This window comes from Phacochoerus africanus, chromosome 11, assembly GCF_016906955.1.
Source record: "Phacochoerus africanus isolate WHEZ1 chromosome 11, ROS_Pafr_v1, whole genome shotgun sequence".
Classification (NCBI taxonomy): Eukaryota; Metazoa; Chordata; class Mammalia; order Artiodactyla; family Suidae; genus Phacochoerus; species Phacochoerus africanus.
In genome coordinates, this window is record NC_062554.1 from 16,716,896 (window position 1) to 16,740,462 (window position 23,567).

The 23,567-nt window shown below is 39.0% G+C and overlaps 1 protein-coding gene across 5 annotated transcripts in view; it reads right to left on the minus strand.

Annotated features, from left to right (window-relative positions):
* PRCP (prolylcarboxypeptidase) overlaps positions 1 to 23,567 on the minus strand; it is a 130,142-nt gene that overhangs the window by 32,037 nt on the left and 74,538 nt on the right. For all 5 annotated transcript variants that reach the window (XM_047754077.1, XM_047754075.1, XM_047754074.1 and 2 more), the window contains exon 3: positions 3,644 to 3,784. In XM_047754077.1, coding sequence (XP_047610033.1) covers positions 3,644 to 3,784 — 141 coding nt within the window. The remainder of the gene's footprint in view (positions 1 to 3,643; positions 3,785 to 23,567) is intronic.

Below are 23,567 nucleotides of genomic sequence, written 5' to 3' on the forward strand. Positions count from 1 at the left end.
ACCACTGAGCTAGGTACCAATCTCTACTGCTTTGCTGCAATATTTGCTTAAGTGTATGTCTGATCCTACCAGACTATGAGCTTCTTAAGGGTAAGGATCATCCATCAAAACAGCCAAACCTCTGTATAGTTTTTGTTTGTTTGTTTGTCTTTTTTTTGCCTTTTCTAGGGCCGCTCCCACGGCACATGGAAGTTCCCAGGCTAGGGGTCTAATCTGAGCTGTAGCCACCAGCCTACACCAGAGCCACAGCCACGCAGGATCCCAGCCGCGTCTGCAACCTACACCACAGCTCATGGCAACGCCAGATCCTTAACCCACTGAGCAAGGCCAGGGATCAAACCCGCAACCTCATGGTTCCTAGTTGGACTCGTTAACCACTGAGCCACCATGGGAACTCCACAGACCTCTGTATAGTTGATCTCAGGCTTTGAGAGAAAACAAATGATTTGTATTGTATAAAGTGATTATTTGCCCTGCATCTATTTCAGGGTATTTGATTTTTCAAAAAAGGTGCATGTAGGAGTTCCCGTCATGCCACAGTGGTTAACAAATCCAATCAGGAACCATGAGGTTGCAGGTTCAATCACTGGCCTTGCTCAGTGGGTTAACGATCCGGCGTTGCCGTGAGCTGTGGTGTAGGTTGCAGACGCGGCTCAGATCCCGCATTGCTGTGGCTGTGGTGTAGGCCGGTGGCTACAGCTCCGATGAGACCCCTAGCCTGGGAACTTCCATGTGCCATGGGAGCGGCCCTAGAAATGGCAAAAAGACAAAAAAAAAAAAAAAAGTCCGTGTAACATATTAACATTAAATAACATTATGTGCCAAGATGCTCTAAGTTCCTAATTCTTATTTTCCCTCATAACAACTCTTTGAACTAGGTATAGTACTATATACATTTAACATGTGAAAACTGAGACACAGAATAAGAAACTTGCTTCAAGGTACCAAGAACAGTGGCAACATCAGAATTCAAACCTCTTCAGTCTGGCTGACATCTTCACTCTTGAACACTAAGCTACACTGTTTCTCTCTTTTCTTTTTTCTTTTTTTTTAAATTCTTTTGTGGGTGTGGTATCTGTCCATCCATTCATCTATTTTTTCTTTCTATCTATCCATCCATCCATCTATCCTATCTAATCTATCATTTATCTATTAAAAATGACCCACATACCACCTATATCAGAGACATATATCACAGTGACTAAATTTTCTGAACCAAAAATTATGACATTATTCTTTGACAATAGAAAACTTTTTGAGAACAATGCAACAGGATCTTTAAAATCAAGGCTAAGTCAGAAAATCCAGGACATTTCATTGCTTCACATACTATCTGGGTTGAAAAGTTAGAATTATAGAAAGACTAAAAAGTACAGCCCTAGAAGAGATAGACTGGAGGAAATTTGTCGTACAAGTCACTCCCCTGGGAACCTTATAATCTAGTCTTAACCTAGAAATGGGAACTGACAGCAGTAAAAAGCGAGAATAGATTTAGCAAACTGTATGCAACACATTCCTCACATATCTTACTGTCCATTATTGCCTTATTCCTTCATCAAATTTTTTCTCATTCACCTAATAAATCTTTTTGTTTTTTATTTATTTATTTATTTTTAGCAGAACCTACCTAGGCATTACACCGGGTACAAGGATCATGATGAGAGCAAAACAACCTCTTCCTCTTTTAACGTTTATCCAGTGGAGGAAAGAGGCTTTAGTCAAACAGTCTTATAAATTAATATGTAATACAGCTCTGGTAAGGGCTGTAAAGGCAATTATAAAGAATACACATAAGGTTGTGTAGGAAGGACCTGATCCAGTTTGGGAGGGTCAGAAAAGGCTTCCTGGAGGGAGAGAGTCTGAACCATAGAACCAGAATTGAAGGAAATGACGAGGTAATGGAGGCAGGAGGTAGATACAGATTTCCAGACAGGAAGGGTGTCCTGTGCAATATCCTGGAGGAAAGAGCAGGTAAAACACATTCCATAGGCTCTGCTATACTTCTTTCAATAAATAAATGTCCATAATATGTGAATATGCAACCCAAACATTTTAGTATGTAAGGAAGCTGAGACTAGAGCCGGGAAGGGGCAGACTGTCTTTCCAGGATCAGCTTCTGTTCTACTCAGTTACCTGGAACTGTTCCTACCCTGAGTAGCATTTCCTACTACTCCTGAGGTCAGAGATTGCCAGCAAGACTTAAGTTATGCTGCAGTGCCTGTCAGAGCAGTGGTCTGTGGAGGCAGGAACAGCTGCCTACCTATGCTAAAGAACCGGAGCTGGGAAAATAACTAGATAGGAGAAGCCACCCTGGCCTTGACATAAAAAAGAAATCATATAAGAAAGAGAAAGGGAGACAAGGCAGCCTCTGCTGTTTCACAGAATAAAAGAACAGGAATCTGATGGAAAATAAGTCTTGATTTTTATCTATTACTTACCTAAGAGAAACAGATATCTAGGACCTCAGTTCTTGGGGCATTATTTTATTTTTAACTAACATATTTAGACTATTAACATTCCTAAGGAAATAATCATAAATATGGAATATAATAACACATATAATTGGGTTCATAACTTTGTTTTCAAACATTTATTGAGACCTCCTGAATACTAGGCACTTATGCAGGACATTATTAGTGGAGAAAAAATATGATCAGTCCCCACTTTAAGATAATTTACAGACTAACCAGTTTTTGGTAGAAAGTTGGTATTTTCTTTATTATTTATTTTTTGCCACGCCCACAGCATACAAAAGTTCCCAAGCCAGGAATCGAACCTGCACAACATTGACCACAGCAGGGAGGATGTCAGATCCTTAACTGTTAGGCCATCAGGGAACTCAGTAAGTTGACATTTTCTAGTCTTAGCTCTGGCAGATTAAAAAGGAAAATTTCTTCCTTTCATGTATCCTTTTAAATTAAGTTTTGGTAGTGGATTTAAGCATTATTATAAAAGATAATAGAACATATAGTCAGGGAAGTAAGCTAAAATTATATTATTTTTTATCCTCACAAATATAAGAAAAATGGTAGAATAAGAAAGCTAAGATATAGCTACAACTTCACCTTTGTCCATCCTATTTGACAATCAAAATTTGTACTTTTTAAAATTTGAATTGTTTTTACTTAGATTTTATCCATTTATTTAACAAATATTTATTTTTAAAAAAAACATATTTATTGAGCACCTACTATACGCCTAGCACAGTCCTGGCTCTGAGAATACGACACTGTACAAAATAATTCCTGCCCTTGTGTTTATGTTCTAGAGACAATCATAATAATAAACTATAATATTTTATAACATTCCTATTTACATCTCCCTCATATTCTTGTTCAATTGTGAAATAAGTAGAGATCTTTTTCATCTTTTAAAATTCAATTGTCAAAAAATAGCATTTCACTCTTTTCATGTGTAATTCGTTAAGACTAAACAAGCTTATTAGATATCTGTGTTTATTCTTTTGTGAACGACTTATTCATGTACTTTTGCTATTTTTCTATTATATATGAGTTTATCTTTTTGTTATTTAAAGAAATTCACAATACAGAAAGAGTTGGTCATATATACTGCAAAATATTTTTTTCAGTTGATCATACTAAAAAGGAAATTGAGCACAAGAGTTCCACAAATCTGCACATACCGTATTATTGCAAAACCAGATAATGTCCCCTTCATTACCAGTGTAGAAAAGTATTGATCCACCATCTTTCCGCCAGTGTGTATCAGCTATTAAATACCGCTGTTTAAAAGTTTTATCAGTATTAAATCCAAAATGATCAACCTGTGACAAAAACAAAATAGATAAGACATATTTCAAAGACAAGTAAAGATTAAAAAGTAATTATATTTACTCTTTCATTAAAACCAACCTATTTCTACAAAATCACAAAAAAAAATTTAAACTTCATTTGGTTTATTTTGAATTTTTTTTATACTGTAAGATAGGACTTCCTTGTGGCTCATAATATATTGTAAGATAAAGCTACGTTACTGGTGGTCAAGATTTTCAGTGTAAGAGAAAAGATACAATTATAAAATTAAGTAGCTACTTAAAAACATAATAATGTTGGAGTTCCCATCATGGCACAGTGATTAACGAATCCATGAGGTTGCGGGTTCGATCCCTGGACTTGCTCAGTGGGCTGGGGATCTGGCGTTGCAGTGAGCTGTGGTGTGGGTCGTAGACGTGGCTTGTATCCCACATTGCTGTGGCTCTGGTGTAGGCCAGTGGCTACAGCTCCAATTAGATACCTAGCCTGGGAACCTCCATATGCCACGGGAGCGGCTTGAGAAAAGGCAAAAAGACAAAAAATAACAATAATAATGTTAAAACTGAATTGAAAACAGCAATATGACCCTACTAATTTTTAAAATACAGACATTCCGGAGTTCCCATCGTGGCTCAGTGGTTAACAAATCCGACTAAGAACCATGAGGTTGCAGGTTCGTTTGATCCCTGGCCTTGCTCAGTGGGTTAAGGATCCCGCATTGCCGTGAGCTATGGTGTAGGTTGCAGACGCCGCTCGGATCCCACGTGGCTATGGCTCTGGCGTAGGCCGGTGGCTACAGCTCCGATTCGACCCCTAGCCTGGGAACCTCCACATGCCGCAGAAGCAGTCCAAGGAATGGCAAAACGACAAAAATAAAATAAAATAAAATAAAATACAGACATTCCTTACTCTCTGAATTTTCATTATTGAAACTTTCAATATCAAAATTCAAAGACTAAAGAGACCACTAAAAAGGTCTATAAACATTGTCATCCCAACAATAATTAACATTCCAAGGGCCAGGATTTTGAAATCTAATACTATTCCCCACTAAAAGGAACTAGGGATTGTTAGTGAAGTGGCTAACATTTGGGACAAGGAAGCTGCAAGATAAACCAATGCATTTTGCTATGCAAGGAAGCACTCAAAAATTAATGGAATTATGTCTAACAAACATAGAAACCCACTACAAGGGACAATCATTGGTTCTAGAGTTTTAATAAGCTGAACATAGAACAACCTGAACATAAAAAGAATAATAATTATAGTTGATTAAAACATTCAGTTCATGAAAATCCATTACTCCATAAGGATATCAAAAAAGGGAAAGCAAGAATAATATTCATTTGTCACCACTTAAAGTATCTATTAAATCAACTCCTCATTTTGAAATTTGAATAAACAAGTAAAGAACTCAGAGTTCCTGCTGTGTTGCAGTGAGTTAAGAATCCAACTGCAGTGGCTCAGGTCGCTGGGGAGGCACAGGTTCAATCCCTGGCCAGGGAACTTCCATACATCTTGGCCATTAAAGAAAAAAAAAAGTAAAGACCTCAACATTTAACCTGCCTTTCTAAGTGTATTTCAGAGTACCAAATTGTCTCAACTGATGAAAAAGAAGAAATCAAATGTCAGCTAATACAGAATTAGAAAAATCAGGCAAACCCTAATGAAGTTACAAATTTAGGAAAGAATTACCAAATGGTGTTAAAAGTATTAGTAGAATGGATGATAGGTAAATGAACATTCATATTACTACCAAAGTAATATAAAGTGTAGTGTCACAAGATCAGGCTATCATCACCTTAACCTAGTGACCAAAGTTAGCATCACTAACGGTGGTGTGGGCAGGAAGTATGTTATCTCCTCATATGGTACAACCCAAAGCATATCACCTACGATGAATTCTTGCCAAAAATGTTAAACTTGTATCTTAGTCCAGGCTTTAAATCTTTAAATACAAAGGGTAGAAGAACAAGGAGTTCCCATCATGGTGCAGCAGAAACAAATCTAACGAGGAACCATGAGGCTGCGGGTTCAATCCCTGGCCTCACTCAGTGGGTTAAGGATCTGGCATTGTCTTGCCTTGAGCTGTGGTGTAGGTTGCAGACACAGCTCGGATCCTGCATTGCTGTGGCTGTGGCATAGGCCAGCAGCTGTATCTCCAATTAGACCCCTAGCCTGGGAACCTCCATATGCCGAGGGTGCAGCCCTACAAAGCAAAAAAATAAAAATTAAAAAAAGGCAGAAGAACAAGCTGAAGATACTTTGAAAAGGCAAATCAGACAAATCCAAATCCAAGTGTGAGACACTTACAAGACAACGGCAAGGCAATGTCTGATAAAAGGACTGTTTTAGGTTAAATAAAGTTTAAGGAACGTAACAACCTGATGCAATGCATGATTCCAGATTGTATCTTGGTTTGAGTAAACAGAAATAAATGACAATTTAGGGACAATTGGATTAATTTAAATATGGACTAGGTATTAGGTGATTCTAAGTGCTTAATTTTGTTATAAGTAATCATACTGTTTTGACTACATGAGAGAAAATGTTTTTCTTTTATTACAGCTATACATTGAAGGATTTAAAAAGAAAATGTCATGCTGCCAGCAAATTACTTGAAAATACTTCCGCATAAAAAAGTAAAATGAGGCATTCCCATCGTGGCGCAGCAGAAACAAATCTGACTAGGAGCCATGAGGTTGCGGGTTTCATCCCTGGCCTCACTCAGTGGGTTAAGGATCCCGGCGTTGCCGTGAGCTGTGGTGTAGGTTGCAGACGCGGCTCGGATCTGGCGTTGCTGTGGCTCTGGCGTAGGCTGACAGCTGTAGCTCCAATTAGACCCCTAGCCTGGGAACCTCCATATGCCGCAGGTACAGCCCCGAAAAGACAAAAAGTCAAAAAAAAAAAGTAAAATGAATTTAAAGGGAAAAAATTTATATTGAAAGAGACAAAATACACTGGATACTGAGACTTTGCAAGGTAACATAAAACATGTCAAAAATGACACAAATAATACAATTTTAAGCTTAAATTGAACTTTAAATATATTTTTGAGATTTTTTTTACCCTTCACTTAATAAATTCATCGTTTAAATAATAGAATTATTAAATCCTGTAATATGATGAGGTTCATACACAACTGCCTGAATTTAAAGAGTTACCCAGCAGTACAGAGCCTAATGAGCCTTTGGGATAGCAGGGCTTGAATTCCTCGGTGCTTTGGAAGGACAGGGGTAAGAAAGCAGGGTCTAGGCTGGGGCACACATAGGCTGATCCAGGGTTGCTCCAGTCTCCTGGTTCTGAACTAAACCGGACCCCTACAAGATTTCCCTAGGCTATTCTAAAGCAGTTGGAACTCCCCATACCCCTTCCATCTACACACACACACACTTCACGTCCTTACCATAAGTCCCAAAATGCAAGTTTCTCAAAACTGCACCTAATTTCATATTTCCTGATGTCCACAATCATCAGCATATACAGTCCTAAAATATAAGCTATTCTAGACTACATATGCCTTTCAGTAAAATAAGCAATTTTATGGAGCAAGTATATAATAATGACAAACAAAAAATTTTTAAAAATTAAAAAAAAAGCTCCCAAGACATATGTTAACTCAATCTACTCAATGGGTCAAAATACTTGTTCTAGGCCAAGCAGTAAGCTAAGCAACAGGATAAAGAGTTGGCTGAACCACAGCTCCTTCATTTAACTTAAACAAATTCAGCTACACCCACTAAGTGTGAAAGTAAAAAAGAGCAAGAGAAACAGTCAGACAGTGAAGGAAAGATAGACAAGTGACTCCACTTGCTTCTATTCAAGTTAGTACAGTGGTTCTCCATGTAAGGTCCCTGGATATCAATGTAAGTTTCATCTGGGAACTTGTTAAACATGTAAATTCTCTGGCTAAGTCCCAGGCCTAGTGAATTAAAAACTGTGGGGAATAGAACCCAGTGTTTTAACAGACCCTCAAGGTACTTCGGATTTGTATCTAGTGTTCTGAGAACTGGTGAGTTAGCATAAGCCCCCAAATAAGACATGGATCTGCTATTCCTTCTTTTGATCTAGCTTTCAGAATACTTCTAATACTGTAAGCCTCTCACCATAATGAATGAGACGCTGGTGTTTAAAGATGTGAATTACCACCTAATATGGCCTCTAAATACAAGCCAAAAGGAAAAACTGATCTGTTTCAACAAAGGAGAAAGACTGGCTGTACTGGACTTAAAGAAAGGAAGTTCATGGCTCTCTCACAATATGTCTTCCTGTGAAATATTCTCAAAGATAATTCTGCCGTAGTTATTTCCAACTTACCTACTGACTTTAGATCCTAGCCTTCCTGTAAATGAGATATTGTTGTTCCCCAACTCACAAAAAAACATATTTCAATGATCCAGTTTAAAGGTTTCAAATTGGAAAATCGGTATGTGTTTGTATACATCATGTTAAGAGTCCAAAAAATTGCCAGAGGAAAAGCTCCCATCTAGAATTTCAAGGGCCACAAGAACTTTAGACAGAGAAACCCAAACTTCCTTGCAGAGCCACTCTCAGGGCACTCCTGCTCCCAGCAGGAGTTTAGATTAGGGGAAAGAGGATGGAACTCTGGTAAGGCAGAAAGTAAGTAGGTTCAGACGTTAATAGATCTGAACTTGAATCACTACTGTGGGGCCTCAGGCAAGTCACTTAACCTCTCTGTGCCTTGTTGTTGTCCTATATAAAGATAATAACCCACAACTGAAGAGATTGCTGTGAAGATTAGAGAAAATGTACCTAAAGTACAGGCAGTGTTCCTGATATATAATACATGCTCAGTGTAGGTTAGCTTTCCTCTCCATCCCATCCGCACACCAATCCTAAGCATGGAGCATTAGATGAAGTAAATGAGGTAGAGTGATAAAGCACTTCACAGAATTATAGGAAATGCCCTTAGAATGTCAAACTCTCCTATTTCTTGAGTGCTTCATCTAAATATTAAACAGAAATTGGTAGTGAAATATCCTTTGCAAGACATTAATTTACAGAATATTCTTGATTCAGCAAGGATATCAACTTCAGGCTACATAAACATAGTTTCCATTACCCAACTGTCAGGCATACTAGATGCAGTGTGCCCTCTGCTGCTAAGAACTGAGGCCTGCATGCCACTTCCAGCTCTGTGCTCCTGAACAGAGATTTTATAAATCACAACATAAAAGGAGACAAGGGCCTTAGAAACCATTTGATCTGCATTGTTCAACTGAAGAAACCAGGCTCAAAGAGGTCAAGTGACTTGGCCAAGATCACAAGTCAGAGGCAAAGTTGGAATTTTTAATTATTTTTGCAATTTGATATACTGAGATAACTAAAATAACAGCTCAGTAAAAGCAACACAAGCATGACCTCTGAAAGGAAATACACCTCTAGTCACACACAGAAATTCTTTCTAGAATGTGGTCCAAGACATTTCAAGAGATGCATCCCCCCCTTCACCTTGTAGAGGAGAAAAATATCCTTGAGAATAGGTGGGTGGTCAAGAAGAACAAAGGAAAAAACATCCCTTAGTTTATTGTAGCAAAAATAACTATTTGGACTTTAAAACCACTCAGAAATAAAATTTATATCCATAAAAGCCTGTAAGAAAATCACGTCTATTAGAAACAGTTTTGGTGGCAATGTGGGGGGAGTGAGAGGGTGCGGAGACAACACAGAACACCTCCTCTGTTTTCTACTGTGTTGGTTCTTTACGCTGATCACCTCACCGTCCTTCCAATCACTCTGGGGCACGTTCATTACATCAGTCTTATAATAAGGACACTGAAGCTCAGAGAGGTCACATTTGTCCAAGGTAATAAACCTAACAGATAAAAATCAAATACAGTTCTTTTTCATGTGCTTTATTTGCTACCCAACCCTACATCTGACAAAATCCAGTCTGCTTTTTTTCACTTTAACACACTATTGCAGATAGGGCTGGCTACAAAATTTAACCTTCAGCAGGGGACACTAGAGTTTCTTTCTCTCAGATTTGCAAAATAAAGTACATATACCCAACCATATACTAACAGCTATACTGAAAAATATGTGGAACATTGGTGTTTTTACTGACCTGACCCAATAATTGTTACTATATTATTTTTAACTCATTTAATTAGGCCACTGATTTTTTTTTTTTAAATCACATCAACTCCTACTCAGTAGCGTTTAGTTTTAGGAAACTCAGTATATAGTTGGTCTTATTTACATACTCAGATATGTGAGAATAGCTAGCTGAAATTTTACTAGACATATGAAGAGTATATTGAGAGATAATGCAGGACAAAAAAATGGACTCACATCTCCAATAAATTAAAGCACATTTAAAGAGGGCTCTCTGGTCTCCAGTTCTAATCCAGACAGGCTAAAATGAAATAAGACCTCCTTTCTTCCATGTCATATGTGTGTCCTATATTAATTTTGGAATTATGGCATTACATTCTGTTAGCGTTCCTAAATGGAGACTGACATAGTTTCTTTGAAAGCTTGATCTTGCCTGATGTGGTAGACAACTTCATCTTAGAAGGATGCAAGTTCTAATGAGAGAACCAAAATCTGAAAGGAAGGCAGGATTTAGGCAGGCCCTCGGTCTACAGTTGGAGAAAGGTAGGGTCCTATGAGTGGGATCCTATCAAGTTGTTGTCCCTTGCCCAGGTGTAGCCCCAGAGCTGGGACAAGATGAAAAATCCAGCCATGTCTTAATTAAGAGTCAGATCATGGGTGACTCTTGGTTTATTTCTACTTTATTATTTCAGAACCTTTCAAGAATCCTTTGAATTTTCTAACTTTGTTCATATTTACTATGAAGATACCAAGAGGGATTGGAGAGTAAATTTAACTTAAAGAATTAAAAGAGAGGAGTTCTCGCTGTGTGCTTTGGGTTAGGGATCCGGCGTTGCTGCAATTGGGGTGCATGTCACAGCTGTGGCTCAAATTCAATCCATATGCCTCAGGTGCAGCTGAAAAAAGGAGAAAAAAAGAATAAGCATTAAAAGGGAAACAGTACCCTTTGATGACAGACTGGTGGTGGTGACAAGGGAAAGGATCACAAGGTCCTCCAAGAGGAAAGTGAGTCTAAGAAAGAAGACTGTCCTCCCCTTTCTACCGGGAGGCTCTCTTCACTGCCCATCTTAGCAGGCCTTGTTCCCATTTTAGCAAGGAAGAGATACCCTTCAAATGAAATCATCCGACTACGTAATAAGACACTGCTCATCTTCACACACATTTCTGTCCATACTAACAGAGAGAGAGAACTGTATTCCTTCCTTCTGCATATTATTTGTAACCTGTTCCTAATCTCAAAAAGGAAATTCATAAATTATTTACTTGAAGATAAAATGACTGGGGAGGGAAGAAAAGACTATGGGAGGATTCACCATGGGAAGAAATTGGCTATCCAGTCTCCTATAAATGGATCGTTAGAAAGGCAAGAATAGAGTCTACCACAGCGCTGCTATATAAGATGGATATTTTATATACAAAGTACTTAATATAGTTATTAAAATGACTGTAGTTCAAATCTTCCAAAACAGTGGCTCCCCATATTTATGTCTTTCTTGTTAATGTTGAAATTCCCATATATCTTATGTTATATCAAGCCAATGCTTGAAAAGATGTAGAAAATATAAGAGAAGCTATTATAAATTCAATAATGGTATAAATAAGTATCACAACATAACCTAATTACATTTTTTAAAATAGTACATACTTGGTAGGAAGATGGATTAAACACAGTTCCGCAGTGCTCAAGAAGCCCCTTTCTCCTGACAAAGGATTTTGGGCCCCAAAGAGAGGATCCCATTCAAAATTACCAGAATAGTATAACATCAAAATACTACCTGCTCTACTGATAAAACAGAGGTGGAAATATCCTGCCCTTGAGAACACCTAAAACATTCCAGTAAATTAAGAATAACATGTTTGGTCAAACAATAGTTAAGTGTTTCATCTGAGGAAAATTCTGGCATCATTTGTTGTCTAAACAGCTCTGTGACAGCACCGCATGATCAATAACTTCCTGTGGCTTAAGGAAGCTCTGTAGCATTAGAATTACCTGACCGCAATTCAAACTCTCGAACTTAAGGAAGTGTTACATCGCCAGAGGGCACTGTTGTATAAGTAGAAAAGTGGGAGAACCATCAGGTTTTAAATATTAGATTCGTAAAATTTTAGGACAGGAAGGGAACTTAAATCTCACATCCAAACTCCTAAATGAAAAAAAAAAATGAGATACAGAGTTGTCAATCATTTTAAATCTTTCTTTTTAAAATAAAGATACATTCAGAGTTTAAAGTCAAGGTTCAAAATACATGCTGCTAAAAGTCAGAATAGTGATTACCCTTGCAGGGGGAAAGTGACTCTAAAAGATAATGAGGATATTCTGGAGTTAGGATGATGCAAATTTTTTGGACCTATGATAATAATTAGCAAAATTAAGATCTCCTTTAAGATACATATGTTATTTTATAATGTCCATATGATATTTACATTTTTATTTCCTTCTAGTCATATGTAAATTATATTGTACTAAAGCACATCTATATTAAATGTTTCTTTCATTTAAAAATGTGTATGGGGAGTTCCCGTCACAGCGCAGTGGTTAACGAATCCGACTAGGAACCATGAGGTTGCGGGTTCAGTCCCTGCCCTTGCTCAGTGGGTTAACGATCCGGCGTTGCCATGAGCTGTGGTGTAGGTTGCAGACACGGCTCGGATCCCGCGTTGCTGTGGCTCTGGTGTAGGCTGGCAGCTACAGCTCCGATTAGACCCCTAGGCTGGGAACCTCCATATGCTGCGGGAGCGGCCCAAAGAAATAGCAAAAAGACAAAAATAAATAAATAAATAAATAAATAAATAAATAAAAATGTGTATGGGAATTCCCTGTCGTGGCTCAGCACTAATAAACCCAACTAGTATCCATGAGGACATGGGTTCGACCCCTGGCCTCACTCAGTGGGTTAAGGATCCACCACTGCAGTGAGCTGTGGTGTAGGTCACAGACGTGGCTGGCTTGGATCCGTGTTGCTGAGGCTGGGGTGTAGGACGGCAGCTGCAGCTCCAATCTGATCCCTAGCCTGGGAACTTCCATATACTGCAGGTACAGCCTTAAAAATAAAAATAAATAAATAAATAAATAAAATCATGAGACTGGATAAGAAGTGGCAATGATTTAAAGATGGAGGTGAAAGTGTAGCACAGAACAAGGATGCTTATAGGCCTCCATAGGGTCCCTGAGTTTAGAGGCTAAATTTGCAGGAACAATTCTGCCTAGTTGTGGGTTTGTTTCAGCATATGCCCACCACCCAGGGTATGAGTAGAGAAGTTTAATGGCTGGATAAAACTAGGATGGGATTTTCATAAAGAGCCTATGACAGCACAGGAGGAAACAGCTGGAGTCATCCCTGGTGTCCAATCAACCATGAATACCCAAAGCCAAGATGTCCTCTCCATCATAGGCAAATAATTCCAAAATCTGTTTGCTGAACTGCAAGGGAATCTAAACTACATTACATTTATTTCATATGAAAAAGTGAAATATCTTGTCAGAATTCATATACATATACTCATCCATTCATATACTCATCCATGGGGAATACGTTCCAAGACCCACAGTGGATGCCAGAAACTGCAGATAGTGCTGGATCCTAGATAATCAGCAAACCCTATATCAACCCTCCATATCCATGGATATGGAATCTATAGATATGGAAAGTCAACTGTATTAGGCCATTTTATATATAATTATAACATAATACATATATATAATTTTATTTTATATATATATATATACACACACACACACCTTAAGTCTCTGTGGATTTTGGTACCCATGGAGAGGTCCTGGAACCAATCCCCTAAGGGTAACAACAGAGCATATTCTGTTTTTCCCTATTCCAACAGATGGTAGCATATATAGCATGGATACCCTGGACATAGGGATGATTCAGGTCCTAGCGGGACAGAGCAGCAGGAAGTGTGATATTTCATCACACTACTCAAAACAGCACACAATTTAAAACTTATAAATTGTTTATTTCTGGAATTTTCCATTTAATATTTTTAGACCAAGGTTGACTGTAGGTAACTGAAACTGGAAAGAAAAACCACAGATGAGGGGGACTACTGTACACAATATATAGGGATTTTAATAATAATCTTACAAAAATCATGTAACATTATCAAACAAAACTTTATAGGTTTATATTCTCCTGCTTTGTTAAATACAATATGATGGACTACTAATACTTATCATCCTTTATGTTCTATTGTTCCGAATGTTTCTGTGCATGTAATATATTCTCCTGGTAGTACTTTATAATCATATACAACACCAGATCTTCCGGGAGATGAAGACTGGTATCCGGTAAAATGTGAAAGGATAAAGGCCCCATTCCCACCCCCAAAAAAGGCAAAACCATACTTCTCAAGTATAGGACACAGACCTGTGGTGTACGTAATTTACAGTCACATCTGTACTCCCCCTCTTCTGAAGGAATGGTTCTCCTGCAGAGGGCTGTGATGACTTCCTACATCTTCTCTTATCCAACGAAGCAAAACCTCAATTCTTACCCATATAACACGATTTCTAAAATCTTCCTAACCCCATTCACATTCTAGTTATCTTCCCTCTCATGGATGGTGCACCCAGAATTGAGTACAATGCATGAAATGTGGTCTAATGAAGTATGTTGCTCACCAATGATGAGAAATAAATAACTTGTATGTGTATAGATATAGCTCTACTAACACAGCCAACTTCAAATTGAGAGTTAGGGAAGGTGTACTGGGTTGAAAAATGCCTCACCCAAAACTCATGTTCTTCCCAGAATGTCAGAATGTGACTTTATCTGGAAATAGGGTCATTACATTAGTTAGAATGAGGTCATGCTGGACTAGGGTTAGCCCTTAGCCCAATATAAGTAGTGTCCTTCTAAGAAGAGAAGAAACATAGAGACAGACAGCGAGAAGGCCACGTGAAGGCATAGGTGTACAGAAGAAAGACAACCGTGTGCTGACAGGAGACACTGGAATTTTGGCAGCTACTAGCCACTAAGGATTGCCAGCAACCACCAGAAACTAGGAAAGACGCAGAACAGATTCTCCCTAGAAGGAACCAATCACATGGACAACTTGATTTTGAACTCTAGCCTCCAAAACTGTTAGAGAATAAACTTCTGCTGTTTTGAGCCTTCCAGTTGTGGTACTTTGTTACAACAGCCCTAAGAAACTAACATAGAAGGCCTCTCAGTGGAGCCTGTATTGGAGGTAAAGCCTGAAGGAGCCAGCAAGGGGACAAATTCTAGAAAGGAGGAGCAGAAAATACAAAGGCCCAGACCCTTGACATGTTGTAGAAACGGAAAGGCGACCACGGTGTCTGGAACGTGGTAAACAAGGGGAAGGGTGGTGTGGGATAAGACGCAGAGCCAAGGAGGCTACTGTAGGGAGTTTAAACTTAACACCAAGAGCAGTGGGAAAGCCTTAAAGAGTTGTAAGACTTATTCTGATCTATGTTTGAAGGAGATCACCTGGCTGTTCTGTGGAGCCTGGACTAGAGAAGGAGATGATAAAGGGGAAAAGGGAAAACAATGAAAGTTGCAATAAATACATATTTATCAATAATTACTTTAAATGTCAATGGACTGAATGCCCCAATCAAAAACATAATATATCTAAGAAAGATCACAATGAAAAAGGACCCAACGTATGACATCAGCAGTATTTGCATAAATAGCAATAAAAGGAAGTCTTCTGAACAGCTGTAACCACCACTATTGTCCTTTATTTAATAACTGATTCTGCAATGACCCTGACTCTCAGTATTCTAAATAGCAGAGTTCCAAGACCATCACACTCCCTGCAATGGAAGTTAACAAAATACATTTTATTTCTATCCTTTCCTTCCAAATATTCTTTAATTAAATAATACAAAGTGAAAATCTAACTGTTCTCAAACTTGATGGTCTCTGCTCCTCTCTGGTGAGACAAAAGACATCAGGGAACAACAATTTTTACCTGGTTACCTCCGTTAACTCAATAAACTACTTTTTTTTAAGTAGCACATACAAACAAGATAATACAACACCATGCTAAAATACACCTCCTCCTCCCCACAAAGGATCTTCTGCGAATCACATTGTGAAAACTGCTGAAACAGAAAACCACAGCATTCTCTCTTTTAGAGACTGCTTTGAAGGAATTATTTTTATGACATTGACTAATACATGGTTTTAAAGGCTTTTAGCATTCCAAAAAATTAAACTACAAAATGCCCACATGAAGATCATCCACAAAAGGAAGTAACTTAAGAAAGTAGCAGCCTGAGCTTTTTCCTCCTGGGGAACTCCAACCTCCAATTTGCAGTTCTGATTTCACTGTAAGATGGCCTCTAGAGACCCTTAATCATCAATGTAAAAATACACTCAGTAGAATACTCATTGTTTTCAGGATTCATCCAGTCTGAATGATAAGGGCACTGTCAGAAAGATAAAGGGAAACGGATATCCTCAGCTGAAACCAAAAAGCTCAGAACAATGACAGCAAGTTCAAACACTACCGAGTTGCTCCTTTGATTACTTTCAGGTGCTTTGTCACTGTGCCACCGTCTTGTATAGCAACTGTCAAGAGCTAATAGGATACAGATAAAGTGCAGTCAGTGGTTACAACAGTCATTCATTCACTGAACAATTATTTCTGAGTGCCTACCAAGGGTTAGTGCTAGAGACAAAACAGTGAACAAGCTAGATATGGTCAATGGCCCCACAGTGCTTGGTCTAGTGAAAAAAGCATTTTTAAAAAAATAAATAAATAATAAGCAAATACACAAGTAAACTCTGAGAAATTGTAACTGTGCAGGTTTTACTCTGACAGAGAGTAACAGAGACAGACCTAATTTTAACAGGGTGATCAGAGAAGGGGTGTCAGAGTAGGCCATAGCTAATTAAGCCTTTCATCACCACAGCCTTCTAGTTAGGTATATCAACTGTGTGAAAAGGTCCAGGAGATTCTACTCAATGCCACTTCCTACAAGAAGCATTCCTTGGCCTTCCTGCCTTCTTTGTGCTTCCATGGTATTTTAGCCCTTTTATAGTGATTTTCAAATGTAGACTTTGCACTATAATTACTTATATACATTCACTGTACACCTGCTATACTATTATACACCCTACACCAAAGTAACCCTATATAAGATGTTAGAACCTATTGATCAAAATTATGTATATTATCCACCTCACCCCACCGCTACGCCTGTGAATAATACAACGGTTCCACTAAGGGTCAAAATGTGCATTCTCTCATTTGTTCATCACAGGAACCCTATGAAGAGGAGAGGCTGCATTTTTTCCCACCATGACATTCTGCTTTTCCTTTCTTGCTCATGTCTGAACCTCCACAGCACAAGGTACAATGAGCACAGGACTTGCTCCATTAGTAACTGTTGAGCTGAACTGAGCAGAAGTAAGAGGTGTGATGGGACACCAGAACACCAAGTAATCCAGCTGGACTTGGGCCACACCAGTTAACTCTACTCTGGGCCCTTGGGGCCACCTGTGAGACTCTTTCCATCAGGTGTGTCAGCCTCAGAAAATCTCAACAGATTCTAAAATTATCAACTTTGAAAGAGTAGGAGAGCAGCAAACACAGAGATGACTATGGTTAATAGTGATTCTCCTTAGCAAGGGCAAGGCCCTTTCCTCCTTCTACCACTTCCTGAGTGCCTATTTCATGTGCCTGGCTACACTGAATACAAGGATAAAAGGCACAGTCTAAAAAAAAAAAAAAAATTCTCATAAAAATACCTAGAAACGGAGTTCCCATCGTGGCGCAGTGGTTAACGAATCCGACTAGGAACCATGAGGTTGCGGGTTCGGTCCCTGCCCTTGCTCAGTGGGTTAACGATCCAGCGTTGCCATGAGTTGTGGTGTAGGTTGCAGACGCGGCTCGGATCCCGCGTTGCTGTGGCTCTGGCGTAGGCAGGTGGCTACAGCTCCGATTCAACCCCTAGCCTGGGAACCTCCATATGCCGCGGGAGCGGCCCAAGAAATAGCAACAACAACAACAAAAAAGACAAAAGACAAAAAAAAAAGGCACAGTCTTTGCTCTCAAAGAGGCCACAGTCTAGTGGGAACAAGCAAGCAAAGAAATAATCCAACTGCTGGTAAAGGAGGCTACAGAGGAGGCAACTCAGAGAAGCTGATACTGCCTGTGCTGGGACCCTGCCCACCTCTTTTCCACCTGCATCTTCTGCCACTTCCCCCTCTCCTATTCCATAATTCAGAAATCATATGGACATAATATGCTTTCTCAAGTTTTCAGGCTGCTGCACATGGATTTCCCCCTGCCTAGAATGTCCTCCTCCCCCTCATATCATTACAGAACAGCCCTATGTCACCCTCTATTCATCCAAGTATTCACCCAAGCACTGTCCCTTCTGCAAAGCTTTCCAAGACAACCCTAAGATCAGAGGTGCTCCTTTAATGGAAAGAGCCTTGCTTAGCAACCTGGAAATCCTGACTGGAAATGCTTACCAATGAGGTAAGGTCCAGCAAGTTTTTCATATCTATGAACCTCAGTTGCCTTATCTCTAAAAGGGTTTCCTAATATCTTCCTGATAAGGTTGCCAGGATTCAAGTATTTGTCCAAATTCTTGGCTCGAAATTTATTGGAATATAGAAAAACCCTCTGAGGATTGACAGTCACCAATAATTTTATCTTGTGACATTAAAAGTACATCACAACCAACCATATGGTTATTTTTACAACATTTGGAATGTGACCCTGGAGAACCTAAAAAGCAATGTAATAATGCATTTTCCACAGGTACAATTCTGTCTTCATGACAGCAGTAAAAATCATGTATAACAGCCTTTACATAAAGCATCTCCTATAAGAGAAAAGAGCTGCCAGAAAGAATATAACCAAGAAAAACTTCATCGCAAAGGTTTATTTTATTTTTTAAAAAGAAAGAAAAGAAAAAAAATCAATGGAAAACAAACAGTGCACTCTGAGGTAAATTATTCAGGGCTAAGATTTATAGTCTGCCAACATTACTTACCACAGAACATGCTCTCCCTTTAAAACTATAATTCAAGAAGACTACAGTGAAAAGGTAATTACCACTATTTGCAAGTGATGGCATTTTCATTTCATAGTCTAGTACCTCTTCCCCCTCCTGCCCCTTTCCTCTGCTTTTTTTAGGGTGGCAACCACATCATATGGAAGTTCCCGGCTAGGAGTCGAATTGGAGCTGCAGCTGCCAGCCTACACCATAGCCATGCCAGAGCCAAGCTGTGTCTGCGACCCACACTGCAGCTAAGGGCAGCAGCAGACCCTTAACGCACTGAACAGGGTCAGGGATCAAACTTGCATCCTCATGCATACTAGTTAGGTTCGTTACTGCTGAGCCATAATAGGAACTCCAATCCCCAATTTTTAAAAATAGTCTTTTTTGGGAGTTCCCACTGTGGCACAGTGCAGTGGCTCGAGGTCACTGGTGAAGTGCAGGTTCAATCCCCCGCATGGCACAGTGGGTTAAAGGATCCAGCGTTGCCACAGCTGCAGCATAGGTCACAGCTATGGCTCAGATTCAGTCCCTGGCCCGGGAACTTCCATATGCCACAGGTGTGGCCATAAAATAAATTTTTTAAAAGGTTTTTTTGTTCATCCCCAAAATGAATGATTATTAAACAAGAAATAAGTCTTCTCCCCCATCCTTCTTTGCTCATTAGTATTTAGAAATACAATCTCGTCAGGAAACCTCAATTACAAGCACTGCTAATATGCAAGCGCATAAAGGCTGAGGAGGAAAACAAGATGGTGAATAAGAGGAAATGAGTGTGTATTATTCCTACCTGCTCTTACAAAAGAAAAACGCTCTGAAAGAAATGCTCTAGCTACCAAAGGAAAAATCTATAAGACTATTAAGGACCCTTCTTCCCCAAACAGAATCATCTTCCTAAAATAGCAAGTAGTTTTCACTGTGCGTTTCTCTCTCCTCTGAACTCTCATATACCTCACCCTATAATACATCACACTCACTCTCTAGCGAAGATTTTTTGCTTCTAGGGCTTACCTCTCCACTACAGGAGAAAAAGTTATCTTTGTAAAGCCCATATAGTGTTTTATATAATGAAGGATACAGTCCATTAGTGGATTACAAACTCAGTTTAGTTGGTCACAGTCAGTATTTCTCTTTTAAAAAAAATTGCATGTTATTCAGCAACCTAACTACAGAATTTATGTCTATCAAAAAATTTTAAAAATCTAATAACCTGAATCATTACGCTCCTATGGGTGTATTAATTCTAGGGCTTTCTACTCAAGAGATAACCACCTATTAAATCACATTCCAAGATATAATTACAGTTCAGCCAACAAGAGCCATTTCACAAAGTTGAGGACAGTTAATAGCAAAACGAATGCCACAGGCATCAGGTGCTAGAGTAGCCTGAGGAAGGACAGCTCACGCTAAATCAGATGGGGAAGGGTTCTCTGAGGAAGTTAGACTTAAGCAGGGCCCAGCAGGGCCCCTGGATTGGAAAAGAGAAGAAGAAAAAAAAAAAAAATGCCAGCTGGCGTGGACTGAGGCCGAAAGAATAGAGGAACCCAAGAGGTTACTGTAATAGTTTACTCTGGGCCTATAAAAGGTATTAACTCTGAGAATGTAAAGGAAGGGGCAAAGACTAGGAAGAAATCATGGAAAGTCCTGGTGATTGATTGGATTTTGGCCTGAAGGTGAAAGTGAGGGAATCAAACGATTCAAAAGTTTTCTATCCTGGTGACTAGGAAGAGAGTAGTGCCACTAACAGCGATGTGAAAGAAAAAAAAAAAAAAGAGTTTTAGAAGGGAGTCTTATGTAATATGTAATAAAACATTAATACTTGTTATAAAAGTTTATCTTGCCCTAAACCTCTGAGTTGTACCTAGGTATCATTATGAGGGACACTAAGCAATACAAGCAGCATTCTATTCTTAAGGTACTCATTACCTGGAAGAACTGAGTCCAACACTCAGCCAGTTCTTAAAATATTGAAACACTTCCATACCTGTTGGCAAATAATTACCTAGCATCCTGATGGATGCCCACCCCCTCTCTATGCCTGCCTTCCCAGCTGCCCCAGTCTCTTCACACCTACAGACCTAAAGAACCAACCTACACCATTAGCTCTATGACCAGCTTCTGCTTTGGTTGGGCAGTGTCTATTGCCATATTGATAGCACTAGGCAAAACATAATAAAAGTGCTAACAACTTTCAGAAGAGGGTATAATCACTTCAGCTTGGGCCATTTATGCATTCAAACAGCTAGTGAAGGCATACACTGAAGATACACTCATGGATGTGGTCCCAGCATTCTGGCCGCTCATAGTCTAACAGGAACACCAACATATAAACAAATCACTGCAATTCAGAGTAGTAGCACAAAAGTATCTTTAGAGTGCAATGGGAAACACAGAGAAGATAGTCAATTACCCAGCCCATGGGAAAAAAGAAAAGCAGTCCCATAAATTTCCACAGAGAAAGTAATGCAAGACTTAATCAGCAAAGGAGAACAGGAGTTTTCCAAGCAGAGATACCAGCACTACATAAACCACATCCCAGCATACAAAACAATGAGAAGACCAAAGTGTAAAGCCTGGCACACAGTGTCAATAATAAATAACAATAAATATTAGAGTTTTTACTTAGCAGATTTATGTTTTTAAATGTTGAACCTAGGAGTTCCCGTCGTGGCTCAGTGGTTAACGAATCCGAGTAGGAACCATGAGGTTGCAGGTTCGATCCCTGGCCTCACTCAGGGGGTTAAGGATCTGGCATTGCCGTGAGCTGTGGTATAGGTCACAGACGCGGCTCGGATACTGCATTGCTGTGGCTCTGGCGTAGGCCAGTAGCTATGGCTCCAATTTTCCCCCTAGCCTGGGAACTGCCATATGCCATGGGTGCAGCCGTAGAAAAGACAAAAAGACAAAAAAAAAAAGAAAAATGTTGAACCTAAAATTCATTTCCAGTGTCTAGGCCAACACTAGCTAAGCAAGGGATGGAGCTGTCAAGATATCCTGAGACACATGGGGTCAGTCAGCTTGGAAATTTTAAATGAAGCATATGGAATCTGTACATCACCTAGAGTTGCCTACACTTGTTAAATACGTTTAATCAAAGATGAGGGAAGGACAGTAAATGAGCTGGAATATAAAATAAATGAGTAAAAGAACAGAAGACCTCATTATTTTCCCAATTAACAAAAGAGGGCTTCCTGGAGGGGGACATTTTTTTTTAACACTAGAGGACAAGTGAGTATCAAACAGGCCAGACACCTTGAAAACTGAATAAGTACTTAAAGAATAAAAAGAATAAAGCTTGCAGGAAGACCAAGAAGAAAGTGTACATATATATTTGCCTGGAGTGTGTAATGCAAAAAGGTCACATGAAGAACAGAGACTGCAGACAAGTGACTATAAATTCAAATTAATAAAAAGGTTTGGCAATGTTATAGAATTTGACTGCAAAAAGCCTTTCTAGAAATCTTTAGAAAACATGATTCATATTTTTTGTAAAGTAATTCCCCTGGCATCTTGGTCAACATCCATTCATTCACTGTGGTAACAGACATTCTTCACCGATGGTCCAAAGCACTGGGGGTATATAAGTAATAGCAATAGGCTCTTCTATACCTTGCCTAAGGTCAGATATTAGTATTTAGTGTTTACAATAAAATAGAATATAACATGCATTGTCACTCCCTCAGCTCAGTCCCACACGTACAGAGCTTGGTACAGATGAGTAAAACCCAAGGTTACTACCAATGAAGAGATCACAGAGAGTTGCACAGTAAATACGAATTCTCTTCTCTTTTCAAGTGTAACCTTTTTCTAGATATTTGTATCGTCCAGACTATATAAAAAGGCAAACAAAAAGCCTATTTTGGTCTGCACTGACTGCACCAGTCATTGTCATTTAAAGCCAATTGTTCAAGAGAAAGGAAGCATCCGACGCCAAGAAGGGAGTCATCACTACAGCTTTCCAAAACCGTTGTATGAACGGCTCCCTCAAAGGAAGAAGCCATCAGTGCTCAGGAAGCAACAGAAGTTTCCGACAGTTTTAAAGCACAGTGTCTGCAGTGTGACCCATGGTTCAAACTGCATAAAAACAAAAATTAACTGACAAATGATAACAAGTACTTCCGCACTTTCCTATCTGATGAATCAGAGCCATTGTTTGGCTTATGGTTCCTTGTTTAAATTAGGTTATTAAATCACAATGATGCTGACCAAACATGCTAGTCATATGCTATCAGGAAAACTTATCAAAAATGCCAATGTGTTTCAAGACTTAAACACACACACACACACTTTTGAACTAATAAAACCTAACCAGTACCAAAGGCATCTTTCAAAAACCTTGTGTTTTTTTTTTTTTTTCCTCCTGTGATCTAGCAGAAAGAGAAGGGAATTAGAAGAGAGAGTTGAGGTTGAGTGTCACTTCTGCCATCTATTACAGCTCTCTGAATTTGAACAAGTTACTTCATGTTTTTGGGCTTGTTTTCTTACATGTAAAATGAAAACAAAAAACAAAACCCTATTCCAGCTGTGTCTTGTGATGATTAACTTGGATAATACATTCATGCAAGTAATCAGCAATGGCCTGCAGAAAGTGAGAGCTTGGTTATTAACACATTTTGTAGTATATTATTAGCATGCGCCTCCCAAGTCTGAAACTTCCAAACACACACAAACATACATAAGGATTTATATTCTTTGTTACAAACATATATAAGGATTTATAT